We start from the raw sequence: 22,305 nt of genomic DNA, 5'->3' as shown, positions 1-22,305 counted from the left end.
CCAACTCTTGGGCTACTCTTTTATCAACGAATAGTGGGATTGACCATCACATTATAACGCCCCCATGGCTGAAAGGGCGAGCATGTTTGGTGGGACGGGGATTCGAACCCGCGACCCTCAGATTACGAGTCGAGCACGCTAACCACCTGGCCATGCTGGGCCTCCCTAGGGTTCTAAAGCAAAACATACTAAATCTGGTTGAGAACATATGCTGATTTATCCCCAGGTCCAGTCACAGAAAGTATTTACTGGTTCATTGGATAGTTATATTGTGTACTATTTTACCTTGTGTATGTGGGATTGCTATTCAACTGCACATAAAGCATAAACATTTCAAGATACCTGTTGTCCAATTTTTTTGATTGGTCAGATGTGATGTGTGTGAGTGTGTGGAACTCTGTGGAACATGTAAACAGTTTTGGCATTTTCAATTATTTTTAATTCAAAACAGTTTCTTTTATTTATGTAGCTCAACAAAATATTTATACCACTACTATAAGAACAGCTTTTATTTTGTTTTCTCAGAAAATAAAGTTTTTGTGTCCTAATTAATCTACAGACAGGGTCTTATCTCTCACTTCACCTGCAAAATCTCATCACACCTGTCCTTCCACTTAACAGGTTCACAAATTTCTTGTTATTACAAAGATAAGATAATTGTGCATTTGGTTTATCCTTTAACTACTACAGAATTACATAAAGGTCAACAAACACTAGTCAAATTAGATATTATTATTTGGTGAAAATAGCAGACTTACATATGGTGTGATTATATTACACTAATTTTCTAAGCCTACTTTTTTGTTTTTTAAATAAAAGTTTGTTTTAAAACTCTCTACAACAAAAAGCTCATTAGTGTAATATCAAGATGGCTGAAATGATTAATATGATTACAGTAGTAAGTACCAAACTGACCAATAAAGACATTAAACAAAATTTCCAGTTCATAACAACATTTACTGGGAATTACCAAACTTTTATCTCAAACAAATCCATTAATTTCTAAAATTGAACATTTACAAATTAGTGTTCAATCTAGGAAAACAATGTGCAACTTCAAACCTACATTTCAGTATATTTTGATAATATTTTTTTTCTCTAAACAGAATAAAACCTAAAATTAAGAATCATAAATAATCAAATAATTATAACTAAAAGTATTTAATTCTAGAATTATCAATGAAGTTGATATGGACTCATCAGCTTTTTCAGCACATTTTTCAAGACTTTTTATGTACTAAATTTCTTGTTGATCTATGACTTTGTTGGTTACAGAGTTCTTAATAACATAGGACTTTCACACACAAAAAAGTAAACAAAAATACCAACATTAAACCCACAAATTACTACTGGAGTCCCTTATATCTGTAACACAGAAAATGAATGATTTCACCCAATATTTTGAGTCAGTTATTTACACTAATTGTTGGAATATGCAAAAATATAAACTACCCATCAGAAGTGAAAGATGCAAAAAAAAAAATCTCATTTTGTTACATATGCACCAGTTATTGTATAGGAAGATCCAGCTGTAGTGGCCTTGATTAAAGAGTTTAATACATCATTGAATACTTTTGGTTGCCAAAATCAAATTAAATTTATGCAACCTAAACTCTGTAATTAACAAGTATCTATGTGATGACAACAATTCAATACAATGAAACCTCATTAAAATTACCTCTAAAATCACACTTAAAGTTCCAATCATTCTCTTTCCTGTTCCATAAAAATGCTCTTCCTTTTGAACTTCTTGTAACATTGCTAAAACAAAATCTTTGTCATAAAGATTTGCTGCCCAAATAGGTCCACCAATCTATTAAATGAGAGAAAATACTGACAGAAATTAACAGGAGCACCAATAATAATTCATGACAACGTAAACATATCTCTAAACTAGAAAACTGAATGCAGTTGATAAAATACACACACTAAAGTATGTGGCACATGAAATATGAAATTTTCCATAGAGGGTGCAAATTAAAAGCTTAGGTTATCAACAACTCATTACTGGCAAAAGAACTTAACAAAAGATAGAGGAAGTGTAGATAGAAAATTAAAATTCCAAAAAAAAAAATCCTAAAAGAATTAAAAAAGTAATTATTTTTAAATGATCTCTTACCTCCTCCAAAATATGAGATCTATAATTACTCCACACGAGTATGTGTAAGATTGTATTTGTTTCTTCTCAATACAAGCTAAATATGTATATCAGAAGTAATGTCTTTTAAGTACTGTCTAGTGTGCCAAATTTCATGGTAAATAATGATTCTTAGCCGTGTCGCTAATGTAAATCTGTATTTCAGAGTTTTTACGTACATGATGTTTGGCTAGCAGGCTTTAAAGTGTGACATGTATATTTGACCTTAAGCATATTGGCACATAACACTAGTGTATTTCAAATAGGAACAAACAATGGAATAAAGACTAAATGATGATTTTACTTCATTAGTATATGATTTGTGTGTGTGCACACTCATGCACACAAACACACACACACACATATATAGTAGTGGAAATAATTATAGAAACACACAAGTGATGCACATACAGGAGTCACCAACAAAAAGTAATGACAACTAGGTGGTGAATTTGTTAATTGTACAAATAATTATCTCAGAAAATACAAAAGAAAAGCAAATAAGTTATACAATGAAAAATCTCACACGAATCTTCTTGATCATTTAACAAAAAGAATTCAACTGTAAAGTAAAAATTAACTTTCTGGAACAAAACAGTAAAAGAAAATAGAAAAAAGTAGAAATTAAATGATTGAACCACTAACCCTTTCATCCCGGGCAGGTTAAAGTTCACATCATGACATTTTCGAGAATTATTTTCAATTTTTTATTATTACTTACATCAATGAAACTGGCATCAAAACAAAGTTCATAATTGAAATTTTAATATTATATATGTCTTAATTCTTTATTTCAAAGGAAATATCAAGAAAAAATACTAAATACAAATTTTTGTGTTTCACCTAACATGTGCTCTTGTCTTATTGCTCAGTTTACGATTTATTATGCCTACTGTATAACATGTACAGTGGCAAACAAATTAGATACTTGAATATGAGATATCGACAAGTTAAATATAAAATAAGAACCTCCCACCTCTATGATTTGCTAAGATGTCAATATTTTTAGTAAATCTACTAAAGTGGCTCCTCCCACTACTCTTTTCTTTTGAAACCTCTTGTCTAGTCCCACCTACTACTAATTAGCACGTATTTATAACCAATAGAAAGAGCAGTTACCCCTCTATATAAATCTGACAGTCGTTTGTAAACAGCTTCAAGGAGAAACTAATAATTGTACCAAAATTGTTAAAGTTTGATGACTAAGTCGTTGCTCTGAATAGGAATGGGATTTTTTGTAACTCACATATAGCTTATTTAGAGATAAATTACATGGATTTTGTACTAATACAGTATCTTGATAATTTTTTGTTTTTCTAAAATTTATATTTGAAACTTGCAAGAATGAATATCTCTTCACCCTCTACTCAGAAGAATATATTAGGCTTAGCACATGCAACACACAAGCTCAACATTTCGTAACATAGTAAGTACTTGAAATGTTTGTTTTTTAGTGTATTTTTAATTTACTGTTCTATGTTTAAGAAAATAACTAAAATTTAACTATTTATTAAGTAAATAGTAATATATATATATATATATACACACACACACACACACACACACACATGTAATGTATGGTAGCTGCAATATCACTGTCTTTTGCAAAATACTTGTATTACAGTAAGAGGTTTGTATTTTGTAGGCCAATACAGAGTTGTGCCTACTGACATGAAATAAAACCAATTTATACAACATTAGAAACTTGACAACTTAAAAAAACAGGTTTATTCATAACATTTAGAAAGGTAAGATATTTTACAAGTGTTGGAGAAATAATGTTATGCTTTATAAAGAAGACCAGACTTAAAAGGCTTGTGAAACTAAAACTGAAACTAAACGAGTGCAATAGATAGTACTGGAACCTGAGATTTATTGGTTGATGAATAGATGTGCAGAAAAGGAGAATAGGATTTTATAAGCATGTGCTCAAATAACATCTTCATACACCCATTCCACTAAATTCCAAACATCCCAAAAGGATTATCAATATTTAAAGAATCATAATGTTTATTGAATCAGCACTGAACCATATAATAATGACAGATTCAAAGTACAGTTCTATTACTCTGGAGAATTCTTGTTGTAAATATTGGAGGACACATACATAAGCTGATAAATTCTACATTCTGTTGTCAGCATAAACATTTTCACCAATTAAAAGTGCATTACTCTGAATTTTACAAGAAAACATGTAGGATATATAATCCGATACATTAGACATCCTGTTCTCGGAGCAGGGGTCAAGTTGGCTATCTCTTTGTTCGTGCTTTGTTACTTTCCAGGATATCATATTAAAGTGTCACGTAAACAGTCTACTGATATAAGTAGCAATTTACTACTTTATTTTCAGCTGGGTTCTACTTTAATCATTGTCAGTATAACAAACACATAAAACTTTTAGCAGTTCAAACCTTCAAGAGAAGTCTTTTAAATCTTTGTGGCCAATAATAAAGAAAAAAAGGCACAGCTACTCATTTTACTTCTAATATTACAACTTTTCTTTTCATTACACTTTGATGATTTGTCTAGAAGCTGAAGAATGAAATATGTCATTCAGGTAAAGGAAATAACAGATTAAATATAAAGTTTTACTGAAAAATAAAAAGATTCATATGTATTTAGGAGATTTTAGAGGTTACACAAATGAAATTTGAGACTTTGGAGACAATGAAAAGATTTTTAACCTCAACATGAAAATACCCTTGTACTCGGACCATATTACAAGTTATAGTATGGAAACTACAATAAGTACAAAATGGTTACGAAGTCGGTCAATTCAACCAAATCTATGTGGGGAGAGTTAACAACATGTTAAAAAAACCTACTGGCTGATCAGAACAGTTTGCATACATAAACTATTTCTGCATCCTGATTAGTTTTGTTCTTATAAAAATGTTTCGTCAGAAATTTCCTGAATTATTAAATGACAGGGAAGCATTGCTGTTCTTTTTTTTATAATTTTATGTATGTGTTTTATAAAAATAATTGTTGGAATTAAGTCTTCAAAACCAGTTGACATCAAGGAATGCAAAGTGAACCAACAGTTTTAAATTTTGGAGATTATTTCCATCTGTACACATGTAGGATTAAAAAAAAAAGAGCACATTTTTCAGTAAAATCCCATTGAGCATGTTATATTAAAATGATTTGGAGCGTCACCATATCATTACAGTCCATGTTGCCACATCCAATCATACTTTATCTGATGACTATGCATCTCAAAAACAGACTTACAGCACAGTTGTAATAGTAATAGATTGAAATGCTAATTTTGATTTGTTTATTATTCTCAGAAGTCATGAGACTAATAGATTAATCTTAACAACCATGAATTAATCAAAAACAAATGAGAAATTATAATGGCAATATTTCAACTACTTGGACAGTTGGAACAATAAGAAACACTAATTGGAAATAATTGATTGTTCTATGTGACACTAACTGATTTAATCAATTATACTGATTAATGGAGTTAACTGCCTAGCTCCAGTTGCAGGTTTATTTATGGATGGTCCTGGTGTCCGATATTGGTCCACATTACTTTGTTTTTCAACCTCATTAAGTATAATGGACAGCTCCATCATGGAAATTCTAAATTCCTGATCTAATAACATCTTTATGATCTGAGTGTATGAATATTTTACATCTGAATGGGCTGCTAAATACACTTCCCAAAAGGGATCAATTTTCAATGGCATCACACTAACTACAGAATGATAAACAATGTCAAAATGTAGTTCTGATGTATTCTACTCCACTGCAACTTTATATCAACTGTGGTTGTCACATGATTTGGTGATTTACATATTCAAAATCATTTTAAGCTTTAATATAAGATATTCAACCCTCTGTATAAATGCAAGTAACCACTAATCTGTGAAATAGTTATGCAATCAATTGTATAATCAGTATTTAATATAAAGTTGCAAGTACCTGATGTCTGTGTTGACAATGTGAACAAAGCATATCTACCGGTGGTCCATCTCCAGGAGAAAACTTTAAACTGAAATATTACACAAGTGAGTGTATAAGTAGAATAAAAATGAACAATATATCAAAAACACCTGTAATGCTGGAATAGTTCACGATTTGTATGAAAATAAATAAAAAAATAAGTAATTTTGTGCCAAAGAAAAACTTTAGTTATCAGTTTTTATAACTTTTATTCAAACATGTTATCCCCATAATAATAATAAGTCTATTGAAGTAATATAATAAAACAATTTACCTTTTTTCCTTCTGTATGCATTTTCCTAAAGGTTGAAGGTTGTATGTTTCACAGCCAGTGCAAAGGTACACCATAGCAAGCTTGCTAACATAAATATTATGGAAAACTTTTGTAAAACAAATGATCTGAACTTTGAATGAATTAAACATAAAAAATAATAATTAAAGACAGAAATCTTGATAAATATGTACTATTATTGGTGAAAGTACCCGGCTTCGCTCAGGTTATTAAGTTGATAGTGTGTGTGTTCTGAATCCATTTTTTGTTGCTAAGTGACAGGACATAAAAGCCATTGTTGGAATGCACTGTTACCAAAATGTTATATTAGAAGTTGTTATATAAGGAACCATTTCTTTTCTGTATGTTTTTTTGCTAGCTTGCATCATTAAAAAGATGCACACATACATGTGAGCACACACATGGATAAGATAAGTAATAATACCCAGGTGCATACCCTCAGAGTCCACTTAGTATGGTTGCAAAATTTCAGGTTTCTAGGTTCTTTCTTCTTGGAGCTATGGTGGTCACATTTCTTTTTTATATGGTTTTTCACTAGCTTTCCTCATAAAAAGATGTGCAAACACATAGATAAATAATAATACCAAGTTGCACACCCTCAGGGTCCACTTAGTATGTGTGCAAAATTTCAGGTTTCGAGGTTCTTTCCTCTTAGAGCTATTGTGGTCACACACAAAGATGCCCTTTTATTATCATAGATTCAGCTTTTACACAACATTAAACTAACCAGACATGATCAAGACCACCCCCCCACCCCCGGCTCAGCAGTAAGTTTGAAGGCTTATAATAGTAAACATTGAGTTTTGACACCCTGATAGGCACAGCACAGATATCCCATTGTGTAGCTTTGTGCTTAACTGCAAAACAAACAGGTATGATCAACATGGTGATACAGTTAGAATTTCTACTTTGCTACAACACTAATTATTGAATGATCCACAAAAATCATCAAATATCATAACAAATAAAAAAATAAATATGACATTTATATTAAAGATATTATTAGCTTTTTAGTTGCTAATGGAGACAATCGCTGACAAAGACACATAACACTATCATGTAAGTGTCTGAAAAGAAAACAACTTAATAATATTAATAGTGGCTACTTTTAAAGGTATACCACATAAGATCTTTATGTATCAATAAAGAACTTTTACTCAGTATCCTATAAAACATTTTGTAATTCAATGCAATATTTCAATACTGAAAAACAGAAATATTCATAAGACTAAAGAAAGGTATTTGAAACTCCTTGAGAGCAAATAAATATGAACAACTTAAGACATGATAATGTCCCATTTTCTTTCTGATATTTTTTGTAAAAGCAGTCATTTAAATTTTTTTTCTTTGTTTATCAGTTTTAAAGTCTTAACAATACAACAATACTTTTATTAGTTATATAAGGATTAGTAAGAAGCTTTTTCTTAAAGAGATTATGGAATTATTTAAGAAGTTAAAGCTATGGTACAATATAAAAAATGAAAAATTGAAACATACACAAAGAAATATCAAAACCATGGTGAAACAATGAGTCATTTAGCACTGTTGTTTTATTTATACTGGATCTTAATTTTTTCCTCTATATTTTGTTCTAATATTTCACATATAATAAAAACAAAAGAAACTTCATTTATAGAACTTCAACCCTGCAAAAAAAAAAGAAAGAAAGAAAGAGATACAATGGCAGAATAACAATGGCAAATAGCATCTTTTTGGGGACCCAGTTCAATTAAACAGAATGAAATGGGTAGGGCTAGGATTAAGTGTTTTTAACTGATAAAACATGAGACAGAATAAGCAAAGCCACCTTTTAAATTACTATAATAAACGGCCAATAAATTATTACAAACTTGTTTTATTTCTTTGAAGATATTCATTATCATGACTATGAATTCACCTTACCTTGTGCTCTGTTTGACTATGGATGGACTGGTATAGATCTTAACAAAAACTCGTACATAAAAGTCTGCACTCAAGGACAGCACAGGTACAATGTACCGACCATATCGATTTGCATGGCTTTCAATGCTTTGTAAAACAATTCGTAATGCCTAAAATTTTTAAGATGTTGGCTTGCATGAAGAAGTAATTTTACTCAATGATTTTAAAATAATCAAAAATTCAAAAATACATTTTAACTACCACAAAACTATATTTCTGTAATGCAATATAAAGCTTCAGATTTTTCAAAATATTCCTTTTTGACTGACTATGGAAGCTTTTGTTAAAATAGAAACATTATTTGAAACTTAAAATATTTTATGAAACAACCATATCACAATTATTTACTACTTTAACACACTCTACTATATTAATATTAACTATCTATTATAATAATAGTCAGTTTTTGTCTGTTCTGAAAATGCATATGTACTTTACTATCTAAATGCACGTGTGCACACACTTCTCTTCAAAATGTAAATATACCTAAGTAGACATTTTGTACAACATATAAAAATCTAATCCAACTTTTTAAAAAGGTCTAACATTAGGTCGTAGAATAACATTACAAGTTGCAGTGTTAATTTATCTCTTTAACAAATATATGTTGTACTTAATAAAGGCTTAGCTAATTTTAGGCCTAAAACAAGTGCATTTATAGATTTCAGCATCTGTGATTAGAATTCTTTTGTATTATTCTAGAAATCTTGTATTTAAAGAAGTACTGTTGCAATAAAGATATTAGTTTGACCACAAATGTTTGTGGGTCTCTGCAAGTATTTACATAAAACCTGAAGTAAAATTCACTACTAACTAGACTGCAAGCCCTGATGATGCTCAGCAGCACTGATAAAACTGGCGAGTTACTAAGACTGAAGCTACTCATGTATTAAAAGTAGCAAACACACTATTCAAACAATATTATTTATCAAGTAATAAGTGGCAAACATTTTTTTAACAGCTTCAGTCTTACTAGATAAATTATGTAAGGTTCACTAGAAACATCAAGGACATTTGATAGCTGTGGTGCAAAGGACAGACTATCTACAGTAATTTTACCTACACAACATCCTAAATTAAAAATTTGATGGACACCAAAAATTATGCTTCTGATAAGGAAATCCTCAGAGAAGAGTTAAAAAGATGGGTAAGTTTGATTACTTGGTATTCACATTCTCACCTTATTACAATCCCACTTATACTGTGTAATTGCTTTAGAAAATTTGATATAAAGAAATAAAAACAAAATTGGTGAGAACAACTTAAATATACAACTTTTGGAGGTTATAGTCTTATGAGCTTCAAAGAAAATCAAAAGATGATATATATATATAGACACACACAAGTTTCTGCTGTACAAGATATTAGATAAGTACTTAAAATTAATATGGAATTGTCTTGCACTAGACTTTAATGATCCTTAAAACAAAGCTAAGTTTGTTTCAATATTGTTTGACATTTTTGAATCCAACATCTGAAACTCATAAATATGCAACAAAAATTTAGTTAACTTAAAATGTTTTTTGATTTCTTAAAATGAAGTTTCCTAAAACAATTATCATAGACACACATTCCAGAAATGTCAGAAAAATAAAATTTTTTGTATAATAAATGGAAAATTCAGTTTGTATATAGATTGACATAATACAAAAAACAACAACCTTAAAATAACCCTTAAGGTAGCATTGATACCTTAATACAAACAATGTCACATATAAATAATCTTTACTCAGACATGGTTGTTAAGGAATGGTATTAAGTATATTTCTAGGGTTAAATCAAAATATTAACAAATTTTGATCATTTGTACTACATAATTTCATTAAAATACATTATTACATTCTTGGTACAGTTTACACAGCTACATTCAGCATTGTAAGTTAATACTAAAATTGCAATTTTTTGCATGATTCGAGTCATCTTCAGCTCAGACAGTTTTATTTTTCTAACAGAGCAGTTGGCCTCTGGAATAGGTTGCCTTCATAAGTTGTGGAAGCAGTAAATTTAAGGGATTAATGATAAGGGTTAGTTTTGAGGGGTTTCTTTTTTTTACATTTAATTTATTGAATGGGATAGCTTAGATGGACCAACGGGTTCCTGTTGTCCTTAAATTTTATGATCTGTGCTACCAAACCTTAAAAGAAAGATATAGAACTTGAATAACCTACCATTTCATGGCCACTTTTCATTTTTAATGATACAGCACCATATTTGGCTCGACAAGTCTCACTGCTGTTTCCACACAGAATTGCCATGTCAGTACATGTTATCATCAGTAACCCTAAAAATGTATATTTAATGCAAATAAATCTATTTACAGTACCTAATATAATTTTATCCAGAATGTACTACATATGCTTTTAATGAATAGTGTTTAAAACTGTACATGTTAATAGGGCATTTAAAATGTGATGGGTATTACCAAGTAGTTTACTAACACTATCAGTTATTATACAAATCAAAGAAATTTAAATATCTTTTAGTGGGAATTATACTGGAACTGAAAAGCAAATGCCATCTATCTCGAACTGACATTACAGTTCAATCGTATGTTCAATTAGTCATGGTTGATTAGAAAACAGTATTTTTGATGTTTAGGTATGAGAAAGAAAAACATAATTATTAATGCTGAGATTTCACTTTTTGTCGATAGGAGAGAGGCTTTCTTGTGGAAATTATCAGGTATAAATTGTCAGGATTGGGAAAGATATATGTTAACAAAATAAGTAGAAAACAGAATTAAAACTTTCCAATGTTTTTGAAATCTGAAATTAATATTTACTTATACCGAAACTTAATGTGTACTTATACAACAAGAAAATATCTTCATTTTTGTTAATATGCTTGTTAGAAGTATATAAGCCAAATTAAGGGTTTTAAAATATCTATGACAAAAAGCCAGAATACTGATACAATCATGTAATATATGTACAGACAAAGGAGATTAAAAAAAATTAACATTTCTAACCTCCATCACGAACTGCTTGGACAGCAGAATCCAAGAATGGAGCAGGACTGCCGTATGGATCTACATCAATAATGTGAAATCTTTTGTCATGGGAACGATGCTGATACATCAAAATCCTAACACAAATTCAAAATGTTTTCTTTTTATTACAGTTACCAAAGCCTCTTCCATGACACACAAGTTACATGACATATCCTTTATACTTTCGAATTGTAAAGTATGTAACAAACAAGACACAAAGTCAAAATGGTTAGAGGGGATGTTTCTAAATTACTCTTCAACAAATTATTTTGTAAATATTTCAAGTTACTTTATTAAAACTTTGATTATGTTGATATTTTCATACTATATTCTTGTACACTTTCAACCCTAAATAGACACATACTTTCAAAAGAAGGAAAGAAAAGTTACAAATGAAGTATATTCATAATCCTGAATGAAGTAAACTTCCTTCCTGAGATACAAAGCAAAACATTCTATTTAAATAAAGCTAATTTTATTCAGTGTTGTTTAATACATGCATGTTAACCCCCCATTATCTTCTCGTTACTTAAAAGTATACATTCATTTGATGAACCCTGTATATCAGATAATTATTCATACATCATGCGATATTAAGTGCAAGTTGTAGCCATCAGTATTTTGTACAGTTAAATTTATGTAGGTTAGTTTCAATTATTAAAGTAACAATGTATATGGAATTTGTTTTCTATATCATATAACAAAACCCAAAACAATGTTACATTTATGAAAAAATCATTCATCACAAATATATGTTTTTTTTCTTTAAATCCTCCAATCATCTAACATTATAAGAACTATATTTTTCTCTCATGCTTTTAAGTACTGGATTTTTTCTGGTTGTAAATTAGAGAATAAGAATGGTTTATAACTAGTGTACTTAACATTTCCTCATAATGATTAGTTTGCTGCAAGATCAAAGGAACTAATATGATCAGATCTTGTGGCCAAAGTCAAATCAAGCTCAAAACTGACTAAATACATAAACACATAACAGCAACAAAAAATTAAAGTCAGATGCATTTCCTTTACACAGGTTTAAAATAAATTATAACAGTTATTTTTTAAAAAGATCAGTATAAAAATGTTTTCAAGTAGAAATGCCAAAATACCCCAATGTACAATATTTTTTCTGATTTTTTTTATCATATTCTTAAAAGAAATATTAATAGTTATATCTGTAAAACTACAGCATACATACTTAAATACAATATTATACATACGCAGCTTCTTCCTTGCTTGGAACAACAATTTCTTCTACTTTATTATGCTTGATATTTCTTTTCATGCTTTCAACAGCTTGGTGGGAGAAGTCATTAGCAATAATACATGTCAAACAAGGTATTTCTTTGGCATATCGTACAGATCTCAAGCCAGATGCAGCTAGAGCCTCTAATACAGTTATTCCTTCCTAAAATATAAGATTATAAAAAACACTCTTAAAAACATTTAAGGAACTGAAATCCTTCTTGATAATGCTTTAAACTAATAACCATGTGGTACATTTGCAGGGACTTGTAGATACATTCAAGTTACAAATCCTGAGTTTGTAGCTTTTACAAAGAGAATTTCCATTACAAGTATGATTAATATGGTAATCAAGTGCTGGTAATCAAAGTGTATGTACAGATGTACTTTACATAAAATAACTTTAACAGGAATCAAAATCCATTTGAAGCTTCAAACTCAAATGCAATACTTAACAGAAAAATATTCCAGGTCATAAAATATTAAGTCCTACATGGAAAATGAGATCACAGGTTTAAGAAATAGTTAAATTCTGGAGAATCCTGTAAAATATTTGAAAATAGACATTTTCAAAGTTTGTGTGCTATTTTTACTTCTGCTGCAAACTAGAACTAAGTAAGGGTTAACACTGTCTACTGTCTATGTATATTATGTGATAAACTTTGTTGAAAGGGCTACACAAGTTTCTTCTGTACAAATTAGTAAGTTTTGATTTATAAAACTTCATAATGTCTTTTTCAATATAACATTTGGTATATTCAGTGCTTTGTGTGCATAGCTCAAAAATATAGTCCATTCAATCTATCCCCCAAACCTATAGATAACTTTTTAACCAAAAACGAATGTGCTACTTCTTGAAAATTGAATTAATTAATGTTATGGAAGCATTTTCTTTATATGTAGTTTTTAAGTCCACTATGGTTTCATTTTACATATTGATTGTAGCAAGATAAATATTTATAGGAATAACTTGTATCAGTGTATTGTTCTAAAATCCATACTTTCTCAAAACTGGACATTAATAAAAAAATACCTTTACTTTCACTTTTATTTATATTAAAAACAGAAAACTTGCAGCTTAAATTTGTTGGGTCTTTGTTATTACTGTTGTGTTTGTGTGTATGTGTATATATATATACACACAAATACAACAGTATATATACTGTATGATTTATTCTCTAAGGGACTTTTTAAAGAGTAGAAAGAGGGATACATTTTATTTACAGTTATGTCACTTGATGTTCATAATAATTGATACTCATTGCTCAGTCCAAAAATAACAGGATGATGAAAACTTTGTTACTTCAACTTAAAAGTTTAAGACATGTTTACCATTATTGTTGTTTTTATGGTAAAAAAATCTTAACCCTAATTGAGTGTTATTCAGTGGTAACTTACACTTAACTGTTTAAGTTATATTTAAACATATTTGTATAATCAGCTTGGTTAAAAGCTTGTACATAAATGTTTGTTTGTTTGTTAAAATTTTTCTTCCCTCCACAAAAATGTGAAACTTTTAAATAATTCTATGTTGTGCAATTTAATGAAAGTTAGCACAGTAAATCCTTGGACAAAAACTGACTGGATGTTATAAATGGGGTTAAGTCAAACTGGATTAATGTCATAAGTGAAGTACCTCAGAGCTCAGTATCAGGATCATTGTTGTTGTTTTTATTTTATTTACATCAATGACACAGATGAATGGAATGGCAATAAATTATTTAAGTTTGCTGATTATCTTAAATTTTTAGGTGTTGCTGGCTAAGAGGATGCTGCTGTTGCTGCTATACTAAAGGAGTTGAATTATTTGGTGAATTAGGTAAATAAGTGGCAGAAGGCTTTTAATTGTAATAAATGCAAGGTAATGCATGTAGGATATCACAATTTGAATTATAAGTATAATTTTGATAGGAATAACCTTAACAGTGTTATGGAAGAAAAATATCTTGGTATTCTGGTTGATCAGTTACTTAAGCCATCCAAGCAGCATGCTGTTGCTAGTAGCAGGACAAATAAGATTTTAGATTGTATCTACAAAAGTATTGAATAGAAGTCTAAAAAGGTTATAATGTCATTGTATAGGCTACATTTGGAGAACTGGGTTCAGTCTTGGCCTCTTTACCTTAAAGGGCATTGAATTGTTGGAAAGGGTTTAGAGGAGAGCTACTAGGACAATACCTGGAATAGAAAGGTTGCAATAGAAGGATATGTTAAGATCTCCAAGATTGTTTTCTCTTGAATAAAGAAGAGTTAAATGGAATCTGAGTGATGTGTTTAAGATTGTTAAGAGAATTGATAGTGTTAATGCATCACATTTTTGTACTTAATGGTGAAAATGGTAAGACTCTGGAACACAAATATAAATCTTGGTAGGGTAGAAGACATCTTCAGCTAAGACAGCTTTATATTTCTAACAGAGTGATTAGCCTTTGGAATGGATTGCCTTCAGATGTGGTAGATGAAGTTAATTCAAGGGAGTTTAAAGGAAGGTTTGATAAATATATGAGTAATAAGTGCTGACTTTGGGTGTTTTATTTGTATTTTAGAGTTCAGTACAGTGGATGGGGTAGCCTACATTAATTATTTCCGAACTATGTCGTAGCAAGTTGCTAGGGATGTCATGAGTGTTTTACCAAAGAAAAATTAATTTAGAACTTAAAAAACCCAAAAAAATGCATGTGGCAGCATGGGTGTTGTGCAAATCAAGGTAAGTGGGTTAGGGTGTCATCAGTAAAAAAACGTTTGGGAACCACTAACCTAGATGAACCAACAGGACTTTCATTGTCCTTAAATTATATATATATATATATGTATGTATCTAATTTACTTTTATTTCAAAAATATTGAAAAGAATGAAATATTCTCCAACTCAAAACTTAAAAAAAGAATTTGCACATGTTTTTGTTGGATTTCTTTTTTGGATAATGACAAGATTTATAATTAATTGTACTCAGCAGCTGAACTAATAACAAGCTGTACCTTTAAAAAAAAAGGCTGACTGCCTCTTTATGTTCAAAATTTACATGTTTAGTTAATATCAAGAAATAAATATATATATATTGTTTTTAATAAATGCTATGACTCATACACAATGGCTCAGCTAGACCTCATTTTTCTTTATCAACTGCATCAGACTCAGCCTATATGTCTATACAAGTATATGTTTTAAACTTAGCTTGTTAGGCTTAAGTTCTACAGTGATTTCATTTTTTTCATGTAAAAAAAGGAAAATAATATATATATATATATATTTTATGTGAACAGCCTTTTTAATACTTCAAGTATTTTTGACAGTGAAGTGGAACACCATACAAGTAACTTGCCTTTGGCTTTTGTATACCACCACATTCTTTTTCAGACTTGTCTACTTTAATTCCACTTTTGTTAGCAGTATTCTGCATGCATGCTTCCAAATAACTTTTTATAACACCAATACTATAAAGGAAAAATATACAGAATTATATAAAATGATTAACATAATTAACCATTTATAGTAAATCACCACCTTACTTAGAAGCAAAATATTTATAAACACACCATACTTATATTAATCTTCACACAGCCACAAGTTTTCACATAGTAAAAATCTAGACTTGCCAAATTTTTGGGAGAGAAATACCATGCTCACCTATCACATCTTTCCTTTCACAAATTGCCAATAGTTCTCTCTGACATTTTATACTATATTATTTATAATCAATAGAAAGCAAAAGTTTAAATCTATCAGATTATGTATTATATTACATTATTTTTGTGCGGAAAATTGTCTATTTTGCCTCCAGTGCAAAATTTTTTCTCACACCGACAATCCTAGCTGAATTTTTCAAGGCTCTTATCACATACTTAGAAGTCAGAAAAATTATGATAGTCATAGAACATTGTTTGCTTTGTGTGTGTTATTATTCTGTGTTCTTAGGTGCATTATTTAATAAAATAAAAAAATATTTAGCTTAGTAGCAAGTTAATTTAAATTTTGTTGACAAAAAAAAGGGGAACACAGGTAAGTACTATATTTCTTCTTTTTCATGTGTATTCTTTAATTATTATCCTAAATGTAACTAAACTGTAAAAATTAGAAACATATCAGGTTAGAATAGGTAAGATAATGAGAAATAATAATAACAATAAAATATTTTCATGAAGTATGCTCTCGTACCTCACATAATTCAATATGGTAATGTGAGAAGCTCATTTACTGAATGAACTAAAGTGTTTTATATTTGCAAGCAGCAAAAATTTGAAGAAGGTTTATTCTGTTGTTTTTGAGAATATATGTGATTCCGCGAGCCTCCCAGCAAATCTAGTTGGGATGGCAAGTCTATATAAATCTGGAAACATTGTCATTCCACAGTAATGTTATACATGTAGATATATATTGCTTTATGCTTTTTAAAAGACAGTTGAATTGCTCAATGTTCATACAATACCAGTTACTGGTAAAAAGTTGAGTTAATCACAAAAATATATGTGGTCAAAGACTTTACTAGCCTGGATCACAATGACTTGATACACTAGTCATGTAACTGAATGCCTCTAGGTACATCAGCAATAACTTCTCTGTGGTAATCTTAAAGTAACTAAACCACTCATATACCAAAGTATTTTCTGCAATAACAAAACTTAAAACAGGTAAAGAAAATTTTATAGATTATACAGACACCAGCAAGCATGCTTACATTAAATTCAAGGATAAACTATTTACATCATTTATATGTAAAAAGAAGAGCAAAACCTTTAAAACAACACACTACAAGATTTGCATTTTACAGCCTGCTCTAGAATGACATCCATTTGCTAAGAAAGAAAACAATAATTTAGCAGGGGAAAATGTTATCCAGTTTTCACAAAGGCTTCCCCATGCTATAATTGTTTTTGGAATGTGGTTACATCTTCCTCTTCTTTGATCAATAGTAGCACATTGCTTTAAATTTCCATTTAACAATTTCACTGATTCTGGATAAGAAGGTATGATATGCCCTCTCAAAAATTGGCAAACTGCATTCTGTTATTATTATTAAATTACATAACATAAAACTTACATGACAATAAGAGACCTGTTGACCCTCTATGGATCTCACATTTATTAAGCCTTCTCTAAAATGTATTGCATCAACCACATCTGAAAATAACCTATATTTCACAAGCCAACCATCCTGTTAGAAGAGTAACATTGTCTTAACCAAAGATGACTCTTACCCTGACAAAATGTATATTTGTATTCTCTTGTCCTACCATTCTCACTATTAAATATGAAAAAATGATGAAGCATCAATACTATCAATTCCCTTGATAATCTTGAACTCTTCAATTAGATCCCCTCTAAATCTTCTTTTTGTAAGAGAAAATAATTTCAGAGATGTTAACCTTTCCATCCCTGAGGCATAACCAATGACCTGTACATTGAAATAATAATATCTTTAGACTCTTATTGAATATTTCTGTAAATATAACACAAAAGCCTATTTGTCCTACTTCTAGCATAATGCTTGGGTGGCTCAAGAGACTGACCAACCAAAACAACAAAATCATTTTCTTCCACAACAGTTTAAATTATTCCCATCAAAATTACTGATAATTTAAATTATGATAACCCACATGCACTAATTTTAATGTTTACTGATATTTCATCTTTAACTAGTGGATATTTATTTTACTACTCCTGAGAGATCACAATCAGCTATAAATTAATTTCCTTTGCTACAAAGATTTCAAATTCCATATATTCCATTCAAATACTGTGTATGTACACTACAGATATTATTATTATTATACACATAATTTGATGCATTAGGAGAGGATGTACTATACCTTCTTCCACAATCAGCAAATGTTAATGGTAAATGTAAAATTGAATTATACATATATAACCAATGTCATCTAATAATCAGACTACAGGTATCTATTTTCCAGTCTAACAAAATGCTTGAAACTTACCATTCAACAATTTCATTAACTCTCTTTGAAATCATACGAGATGTCCTTTAACAAATTAAATGTATGAAATATATATATTATACATAAGATGTTTGAAATGAATACATGTAAATCTTTGAAATAATTGTACAACAGAAAATAAATAACACTTTGTGTGATATCTTAACACTAAACAGGATCTGCAATACATTCTCACAAAGTCAACAAAATTGTTAAGCACTTAATTTTAAATATTCATAGACAGTGAGGTGGATGCATTATGGTCTAATTGTTGCACGAGCCCAAGTGAAAAAGACTTTAGTACCTACATCTCCAGAAATACTTCAACAGTAAAAAGGAGGGAGGCCTGGTGTCTAAAACTCTCTTTTCAACTACAGTAACAAACTTGGGTCCAAAAATAAACACATCATGAATGTATACAAAATTCTGTAATTAAATAACATATAATTAATCTTCATGATTTATAGATGTACAGCTATAAATGTCTTGCCATCCAAATGTTAAGGTAGGACTTTACTGCCTAAATGTTTGACTAGTTCTTAACAAGCTGTAATCTTTATGTGTAAGGGCATAAAGTTGAAAACTATTGGTATGTTTGGAAAGTTTTTATACTAAAAGACTGAAATTGGTGAGAGAACTCAAGTGAATATAATAAGCATTAGTACAAATTAATTTACTTCATAATGAACGACAAAAAGTTCATAATTTTTTGTGCAATGTAATATTTATAACAAGAAAATACGAGACTTTCCTTTTTTGTATGTACCAATAGTTTTATGTTTAAACACTCATTTGTACTTGATTAATGGCCAAATAATAGGTGGCAATCAGATTTTTATCAAAAATTAAAACGCTAATTCAAACAATGGCTATGAAGTGAAAAAGTTTTCAAAACACTTACACTACAGCAACCTACCTCATGTCTCTATTAAACTCCTGTACTGGGTTGTAAAAAACATCATGTGAACTGGGAAATAATACTTCAGCTTTTCCCTCAGTAACTACTGTATATGGTGTTTTGTCTATAAACACTGATGACCTTTCAGGGTCGATTGTATTGAGCTCGGAGGAAATACAATTATACTGCACATCATCCAAGGCAGAGCAAGCTGAAGATAAAAGTATTACTAATATTATTACTGGTAAAGTTTAGTGTAGTGTTAATATATTACTAATACTATTACCAGTTACACTTACAGATTAGGGTAACATATGTTTTAGACGCTTCGAATATATCCATTATTATCGTTAAAGAAATGAAACCTATAAAACACTTATTAATAATCAATGTAGAATTATAATAATGTCATTACATGTTAATGTACATTACTATACAATGTTATTAGTAATACTAATTTCTTACGCGAACGGTAAACTTAAGAAGTTTTTCGAATACATAACACCAGTTGCATAGTAGTCAGATACTGTGCAGTTTTAATTTAACATTTGAAAATACTTTTTAATATTAAAACTGAATCAGACAAGTGACAAAAACTGTGCCTAAATATTGGGCGCTGCTCATTTATGGCAAATTATGCTTTAGCTTACGCTCACAAATTACACGTGCCTAGACTAAGACTATGACCTCCTCACTCAGTGGCTCACAGACAAGTCTGAAGGCTATATTATATTTACAACGCTTAAAAATGGGATTCGATACCTGTATTGGGCACAACAAAGATTGCCCATTTTGTAGTTTTGCTCTAAATAACAAACAAACTTACATTGTGTCACATTTTCGCACATTCTACCAATTGAATTATTTCACGATAATACAGCTGTTTTAACAAAATGTATAGACCCACTATATAACAAAACACTTTACAACACGTGCTCTCGACATCGGCAAGTTAAGGGATTATTGCAAGAATAAGAACAAAGTGAAATTTTACATTTCTTTTTCCTCTCGTTGTATTAAACTTTATCATGCCTGGATGATTGCATAATTGAAATAATATATTAATATTATGTTATATATATAATAAAGTATTAAGGCTTATTATATTTGCTTCTTTTTTAAAAACTACATTCTTTATTCAGTCCCTTGTCTGCCATGTGGCCGAATATTATTATACATTTTTCGTCTTTTTGAGGCCAAGCATGGCTTTGTATTATGACACTAAACTCACAACCTGTGGCATCGAAACCGGTCATCGCACATGCTCGCCCTTTCAGAGCCGTGGGGGCGTTATAACGTGACCATCAATCCAATATTCCATGATAAAAAGTGCACCAGCAGTTGGCAGTGGTGACTTCCTTCTAGTCTATCACTTCAAAATTAGGAAAGGCTAGCGCAGACTGCTTTCAAGTAGTTTTCTGCGAAATTTAAAAAAAATATATTCTTCTTGACAACTGAATTCTTATTGACTGAATAAGAATGTATTGTATTGAAATATTGTAGCTGTAGAACTAGTTTCAATCAACATACTACAAGGCTTCCCATCAACAACCCCGTGAACTGGTTTCTTTAAATAATGAACCCTTTAACTCTTTTGGGGAAATGGGGTATTCTCAGTTGAGCTTTGCCTTGTAAGTCCAGCTAATGCCCTTTCTCAAAATCTGGTTCACCCTTTGTTGTTCCATCAATATGGTTGAGCTCAAAGGTCTATCCTTGGGGGTATTGTCTCTTTGCTGTTTGAACAGCTGTTGATTCCTCACGATCGTGGCTGTGATGGTCAGGTTTTCCACATCTGTAACAGTTTCGTCTTTCTGGTAGCCTTTGAAAGAAATTTTTATTCCCTACAGGCTTTTATCTGCAGTTCCTGGCAATACATCCTTTCAAGCTACACTTGAAACACCTATTGTCTTATGGTGTGTTTCCTCCATTCTGTGTAACTAATTGCCTAACTAATCTTTTCAGTTCTTCTACATTACCGTAAGAAGCAGTTGATGATTCAGTACTACTCGACATGATTATCCTATCACCATATCTTCTAGATGGTGCCCTTAGTTGTTCATCTGTTACATCGCCAACTGAACAGCTTCAATTAAAAATTGATTACTTTACTTCAATATAATTTTTATATCCTCGCCTGTTTTGGCATCTGTAAATTGATCATGTACCAAAAAAATCAATCATTTTAAGTAGAGAATCTGTGTAATATAGCTGGACAAGCCTTATGAAATCTTCTGCAAATTCTCTTATTTCCTCCATACCATGTTCTGGAAATTTGCTTTGTATATATCTTTCTGGTGTGCCACATTGAACCTGTTGTTACAGCTCTCAGCTTGAAGATTACTTAATGTTATTAAATCTGGTTAAATTGGTAACAAAAAGAATAACTTGTTGTTTACCATTCTAACTGCTCACTTGGGAAATTATTTTGAATTAGCCTGATATGCCTCTCATTGTATATTTACATCATAGTGCATTTGTTTTTCAATCAGACAGTATTATGGAATTGGCCAGCTGAATTCTGGAACTGTATTTGGCAGTGACATGGCTGTGATTGTTTATCAAAGTCCCTAAGTGAAATATGGCACAGCAAAAGTGGAAATAAGTGTAGACCAAAGACTTCTCCTGTTCCATACTTTACAGCGAATGATTTTTTAGGTTAGAATTATTGGGCAGATGCAGAAAGAGATGTGTCTGATTTAATCTTTGCAGTTGTCAATTCGTTGTCCAGATATTTCATTCTGTCAGTGATGTTCTTTTCTAACTAAATGGTCTCTTTTTGTATTTCTTCAATTTTCTCATTACAGCCTGTCCATACTTCTTTGATATCCTTCTGTATTTTTCAGTCTTATTATCGTAATTTTTCTGTACATCTCTACTTGCTTGGGATAAAAAAAAAATGGAAACGAGAG

At 30.4% G+C, this 22,305-nt stretch overlaps 1 protein-coding gene across 2 annotated transcripts in view; it reads right to left on the bottom strand.

Annotated features, from left to right (window-relative positions):
* The window catches only part of LOC106469023 (tRNA (guanine(26)-N(2))-dimethyltransferase-like), a 30,150-nt gene extending 9,803 nt beyond the window's left edge, over positions 1-20,347 (bottom strand). The window contains exons 1-10 of one of the 2 annotated variants that reach the window (XM_013929474.2): positions 20,223-20,347; positions 19,415-19,607; positions 15,888-15,999; positions 12,540-12,727; positions 11,296-11,411; positions 10,496-10,608; positions 8,289-8,437; positions 6,369-6,452; positions 6,074-6,143; positions 1,679-1,813 (exon numbers count right to left, since the gene is read on the bottom strand). In XM_013929474.2, coding sequence (XP_013784928.2) covers positions 1,679-1,813; positions 6,074-6,143; positions 6,369-6,452; positions 8,289-8,437; positions 10,496-10,608; positions 11,296-11,411; positions 12,540-12,727; positions 15,888-15,999; positions 19,415-19,607; positions 20,223-20,244 — 1,182 coding nt within the window. In that variant the 5' untranslated portion in view covers positions 20,245-20,347. Of the gene's footprint in view, positions 1-1,678; positions 1,814-6,073; positions 6,144-6,368; positions 6,453-8,288; positions 8,438-10,495; positions 10,609-11,295; positions 11,412-12,539; positions 12,728-15,887; positions 16,000-19,414; positions 19,608-19,695; positions 19,754-20,222 lie in introns of those variants that run through there. The other variant, XM_022397423.1, reaches the window with a different exon arrangement.
* Between the last annotated feature and the right edge of the window lie 1,958 nt (positions 20,348-22,305).

This window comes from Limulus polyphemus, unplaced genomic scaffold (assembly GCF_000517525.1).
Source record: "Limulus polyphemus unplaced genomic scaffold, Limulus_polyphemus-2.1.2 Scaffold3266, whole genome shotgun sequence".
NCBI classification, from domain to species: domain Eukaryota; kingdom Metazoa; phylum Arthropoda; class Merostomata; order Xiphosura; family Limulidae; genus Limulus; species Limulus polyphemus.
This window is presented reverse-complemented; position numbering and strand designations above follow the sequence as displayed.